The sequence below is a fragment of the Acyrthosiphon pisum genome, unplaced genomic scaffold (assembly GCF_005508785.2).
Source record: "Acyrthosiphon pisum isolate AL4f unplaced genomic scaffold, pea_aphid_22Mar2018_4r6ur Scaffold_20960;HRSCAF=22641, whole genome shotgun sequence".
NCBI lineage: Eukaryota > Metazoa > Arthropoda > Insecta > Hemiptera > Aphididae > Acyrthosiphon > Acyrthosiphon pisum.
This window is the reverse complement of record NW_021770374.1, coordinates 1,384,871-1,390,941: the sequence shown is the minus strand read 5'-3', so window position 1 is coordinate 1,390,941 and position 6,071 is coordinate 1,384,871. Positions and strand designations below refer to the sequence as shown.

Sequence of the window (6,071 nt, the reverse complement as noted above, 5' to 3'; positions counted from 1 at the left end):
GACTAGGGTGGTATGACAGCCGCTGGCTTCCGTTGTTTTTTCTAGATTAGATAAAAAGTGCCGGAGTCATTGTTTTGTTCTGTTCTTCTCGTTGCTCCGACCGGTTCGGTGTTCGGTACTTTTTTTTCTCATGTTGTGGGTCGCGCTACAACACTTAATGTTTCTGGTATATGTTTTTCTCGAGTCAACCACAGCTTTAGGTCTCACTTCTTATGAACTATGCGGAAACAATTCATTACAAATTCTCATTCATTCATAAGGACACAGTGGTACTGTCTGTGCCAACCGGTTGCATATGTGTACGAAGACAGTCCTGTGGTTTTGGTGTTTTGGTAACTATCGTTCTCGCCATCGTCAGCATTACATAAATTAACCCATTTTGTCCCAGTCTAGGGTGTTCATGTTGTGTACCGGCAGCAGCACTGAAGTTGTTTGTATTGTTTGTGAGTTGAACCGCTGCGCACGTGTCTGTCAATGTATTGTGAGTATTGGTCGACCATTTATGTTGTAATGTACTATTGCAAGGCCGACGGGCTGTTGTTTTAACTAGTCAGGCAAATATTGTTCACATTTTATCATTAGTCATATAGCCACATTCAGGCAAATATTGTTCTTTGAAATACCAACAGGTTTATTGTTCACTGATTGTTACACTGTTATTACACATTATTACTATTGTTAGCCAACAGGCATTTGTACGTTCATTATTGTTAGTCAACAGGCATTTTGTTAAATTATTATTATTGTAGCCAACCAGGCTCATTGTTCATTTATTATTTGTTATAACCATCAGAGGTTGCAATAAACACATGATTATTACCTTACTTGATTCTGACTTGATTATTACTCTTTAAGCGTGAGGGTGTACTTGATGTTTCAATTATTACATCAAGCATCGAGCGCGCATACAATCTGTGTTGCACTGGCTACTACAATTTAAAATTGTTTTACTGACATGTATATATTAAACCAAATAATAAATTTTACCATTATCACGAATTTCCCCTGTTTCATTTTTTTCATCAGAGTCTACACTCAGATCGTCACTTTCACTGTCAGAATCTCTTGAATTCATTGCTTCCTCAGAGGTCGGGAACCTTTTCGTAAGAAAGAGCCAGTTTTCAAAAAAATACAAAACTATGATATTCAGAGAGCCGCACAGGTTTGAACGACCTTTTTTTTTTTAATTGTGGTGTATAAATTATTACTTTATTAGTACATATTATTAGAATAAAGATAGTATTATAATTTCATTGAGAAATTGGTAGGCAATAAAAACATAATAATACGTCTGAAATTTAGAAAATATAGAAAAACTATATTTCATTAATTCATTATTATCATTATTATCATTGTTTATACAAATATGATATTATTTAATTAAACACAAAAAATAACACACAAAAAAACGTATCTACTTAATATTAGTGGGGTTTTTGACACTGAATTTCTCCGGACGAATTATTCAATTATTATTCAATTCTGGAGAGTAATCTATAGTTTTCAACTTCAAACAAGCATCAAGGCTAATATCCAAAGGTGGGCAAGTTAATGAAAATAGTTAACTCAAGTTACGTTAAGTTGAGAGGACACAAGATCGATAGTTAAAAGTTAACAGTTAACAAATTATAAATTTAACTTGATAAGTTGAAAGTTAATATAGAAAAACATATTAACTTAATTCAGTTTAAAAAAAGTTAATCTATTTATTTTTTAATCAGTTTGTAAATCACATAAAGAGTGAATGTGTCTTTCTAGTTTCTAATTTATAAATTATAAAAAACAATTTTATTGAACTTTTATCATAATGTACACTATTACCATTTTATTTTTACTTTACTATTATTTACTAATTTAACTGTACTCATTTCAAATTAATAATTTAACAATTATATTTTTTTATATCGTATAGAAATTGAATGTCATAATACGTGAAGATGAGTACATGACCTTCATATATATTAAAATTTATATAACATTAAAACATAACAATTGTCAATTTGTAATTTAAAATTATTAATTTTATTAAAAACATTTATAATTGCAACTCGCATAATATATAATTTACAACTTAATAAAATATATTAATATACACAAAATTATGTTGTCAAGAAAAAGAACAGAAACGTTTGTGTTTTTCTATTGGATTATTTTTATTTTATAGTGATATAGTAATATTTACGTATAAAGGAAAAATTTCAAAATGTTTTCAATTTGATGGATTTTTTTAATATCAACTGAGAAAAGCTAAGTTATTTCAACTGTAAATTAAACTAGTTAAGTTCATAAGTTGATTAGAAAATAAACTAACTAGTTAATGCCCACCTTTGCTAATATCATTCAGTTGATTTCTTAATTTATTCTTAATAAAGTTCATATTTGAAAATGTTTGCTCACAAATGTAATTAGATCCAAAAATGGTCAAAATTCCGAAAGCGAACATTTTTAATTGGTTGAAACTTCCGGGAAGACTGTTCGCCGTACCTACGTCAAACTTGCTCTTCCTTTATCACTTTTATCAAGTTTCGTCCATTTATGGTTCGCAGCTAAAACTCGTTTTTCCCTTTCCAGATTTTCAATATCCGTTTTCAAATTCTCAAATTTTGAAGATCAAAGACTTTGGTTTTTAGTTCTATTAATTGCAATGAAAATAGTCTTTTCTCGACAGATGGAAACGATGGAAAATTAATTTGTCCAGTCTCCGCTGTGAGTGGTGATGTCAAGAACTTTAACGTGGATTTATATTTTCGAAAATCTTCAAATCGTTTACTAAACGAATTTTTCATGTTTTGAATGGATTTAAAATAATCCAAATCAATAATACAACCTGAGCTTTCCGTGTACTCTTTCAAAGATTCGAAATGACCAAGATTTCCGCTGTCAATATCTTCTGAAAAAAGCTGAAGTTGTTGTTCGAAAGAAAGAACAGTTTCCTGTAGCGTATTTGCTGTATTTCCCTTACTACTATTTTAATTTAAGTGATTTAGAGATGAAGTCAAATCTACAGAAAAATACAATCTTTGTAGCCACATATTATCGTACAATTCAGGGTAGTTCATGCCTTTATTCGTTAAAAAATCGTTTATGGGTTCGAAACAATATATAAAGCGATTCAAAACGGCCCCTCTTGATAATCAACGTACATTATTGAACATTAGAAGATATGTGTATTGGGCATTAACTCCATCAAGTAATGTACGAAACTGTCTATGGTTCAGTGCTGAAGCTATGATTTTGTTAATCATTTTCACAACTAGTGCCTAAACTTGGTTAATTCCAACTGGAAATGTTTAAGCACATAAAGCTTCTTGATGAACAATACAATGAAAAGATAGTACTTCATGTTTCACATTTTGGCTCAAAAGAGTAACAAATCCTTTATATTTACCAATCATATTTGGTGATCCATCAGTGCAAAGTGATATCAGTTTTTCTAAATTAATTTCGTTCTCTTAACAAAATTCTGTAACTGCAGCGCAAATGTCCTCTCCTCGAGTTTGGCCTTTGAGCGGTATTAAACCCAGTAATTCTTCACAAATACCCGCAGACGAAACATACCATACCATAAAAGTGAGTTGCGTGATAATTTTAACGTCACGTGATTCATCACAAGCTAAGGAAAATACAGGTGATGACTTCAGATCGGAAAACTGTTGTTATATGACATTTTCAGCCATTCTAACAGTTCTATCACGAACAGTAGTTGCCGACAACGGAATATCCCTTAATTTATTGATTATTTCTATTTTATTTTAGAATTCAGAAAAGAGATGTTCTGACATACCAATAAAACATTTTTTAATATATTCTCCATCAGTGAACGGTTTTTCAGATTTCATGATTTCCTGAGATACAACAAATTAGCTGCAGTCAAATTAGACGCTGACTGCAACCAGTTATTAAATTCAGAAGTCGATTGTTGAAATTTACGAAACAATTCAGCCACTGCTGTTTTTCTTTCACTTCCAGCTGGGCACGTCTTACCAAAAAAATCGTGTTTAGATTAAAAATGACGTTCAATGTTTTTGAAGTTTTCGTAACAAATGAGACATTTTGGTTGTCCCTTGGTGTTCTGGACAATGCGTAATTAAAATCAAACGCTGGATTTTTGTAGTATATTTTTCTCAACGTTTATTTCAATACGTAATTAAAATATGTGTACAAATGAATATTTGTTTTCTTTTACAATATTAAAATAGTTATGTTACTTTATACTCTTATGAGCTTACAAGTAAAATAGTATATTTCGGGAATAATACATGAAGGGTGGGGATGTGTTTGAACATAGAACTCACGACTTAGTTCGGAAGTTTTGTGGTTGGCGGCTCGGCTCTGTTGGCGGCGCTTCTGGTTGACGGTGGTATGCTGGTTGACGGAATGTGGTTGTTCTTCCCGGACGGTGGTGTATGTACGGCGGTTCTGGATCTACTGGCTACTCGGCTCGGACGGTCGGCGCTCAGTGATAGACACGTACACAACAATCTGCTTCACGGCGCACTCGGACGGTGGCGGATAAAGGTCTATTTACACACAGCAGTGACGTGACAGTGCTGTGACCGTTCCGGGATTCCCCCGGCAAAATTAATAATATTCTTAAAGGAAAGATAAGCATGATGTTCTCACTCGTCCGGCGCGTGACCGTACCGACGAAAACAGTGTTGTCGCCGTCGTCGTACCGTGAATTTGCGATTACTTGCCGACGATATTTTTCATATTTCACGGCAGTGATTTTTGTTGTAATTCATTGACTCTCTCAATTTTTGTAAAAATGAACGACGAAAAACTTATTGAATTAGTGCGGAAATATCCCGTATTGTATGATTTATCTCATGCAAAGTACATGGACACAGATTACAAGAATACTATTTGGAGTAAAATAGCAGAAGAAATGGAAACAACTGGTAAGAAATACATTATTTATTTATATAAATATTATATTATGTACACATTATATCATGTTTAAATACATATTAATATATTATATTATAAGAAATACATCAAATACATTATCAATTAGTAATTACGTTATTATTATTAATATAGAATATGGTCTTAGATTATAAACTTATAACTTATAACATATTTTTATAATAATACGAGTAATATTTTTAAATCGTCCTTTTATTTCATACATAATTTTCTTAAATTTAATTATTTTATATCCAAGGTAGAGACCCAACCTCAGAATTAAAGTATTCAGTAAATACTTCCCTAACACGAAATGCGTCTGTCGTTGCGTTCCCTCCTTGCAAATTTAAATGTTGTAGTGTATGACCGTTACTTCTATCCGCTTGTTGAGTTACGTAATTGTACGTATACGAATCGTATTTTTTAATGAAATTATGTAGTAAACAAGTGGCCAAAATGATGTAATCTACATGTTTTGGAAATGCCTGAATTCGTCTATTGTAGAGTCTAAATTTTTGCGTAAGTATACCGAATGTATTTTCTGATGTCCTCTTGGCACGACTCAAACGGTAATTGAAGTTGCGCTTTCGGTCATCTAATTTGTCCCCTGGATAAGGTCGCATCAAGTAAGGTTTTAGAGGGAATGCCTCATCACCTACAATTACATATGGGACTTGTGTATCCGTGTTGGGTATGGTCAAATTATCTGGAATATTCAATGATCCACGATGAAGTGCTTTACCTAAATTTGAATTAGCAAAAACACCTCCATCGCTACTCTTGCCATATGCCCCTACATTAACAGCAATAAAATTACAGTGAGCATCCACAAGAGCCAACAAAACTATAGAGAATGTATTTTTATAATTAAAAAACATTGATCCTGTATTTGGAGGTGCTTGAATGGTAACATGTTTTCCATCCAGAGCCCCGATACATCCCGGAAAATTCCACATACGAAAAAAATCATTAGCTATGTTCTCCCACATTTCTTCAGTCGGTGTAGGCATCAACTCGTCCATAAGATTTTCAGTAATTATTTGACAGGTTTCTCGAACGATCTTGTAAACTGTACTATGCCCCATGCGATAGCTAAACGAAATTGTTTTAAGCGAATCACCCGTGGCCAAATATCTAAAAAATGCAGAGTTGATTAAAAACAT

General features: G+C 32.7%; 1 protein-coding gene across 1 annotated transcript; it reads right to left on the bottom strand.

Annotated features, from left to right (window-relative positions):
* Window positions 1-3,290: 3,290 nt before the first annotated feature.
* Window positions 3,291-6,071, bottom strand: LOC103308349 (protein ALP1-like). Its single transcript, XM_008181578.1, has 2 exons — window positions 5,438-6,071; window positions 3,291-3,433 (listed from the first exon to the last, which is right to left on the bottom strand). The coding sequence occupies exons 1-2, from the start codon at window positions 6,069-6,071 to the stop codon at window positions 3,291-3,293; spliced, it is 777 nt and encodes a 258-aa protein (XP_008179800.1).

What these genes read in the sequence shown, in the direction of transcription:
- LOC103308349 (XM_008181578.1), bottom strand. Translation starts at nt 6,071, where the DNA reads ATGTTTTTAATCAACTCTGCATTTTTTAGATATTTGGCCACGGGTGAT. An exon ending in GACATCAGAAAATACATTCG is followed by an intron (nt 3,434 to 5,437) that starts GTATACTTACGC and finishes AAATTAATTTAG; the next exon opens with AAAAACTGATATCACTTTGC.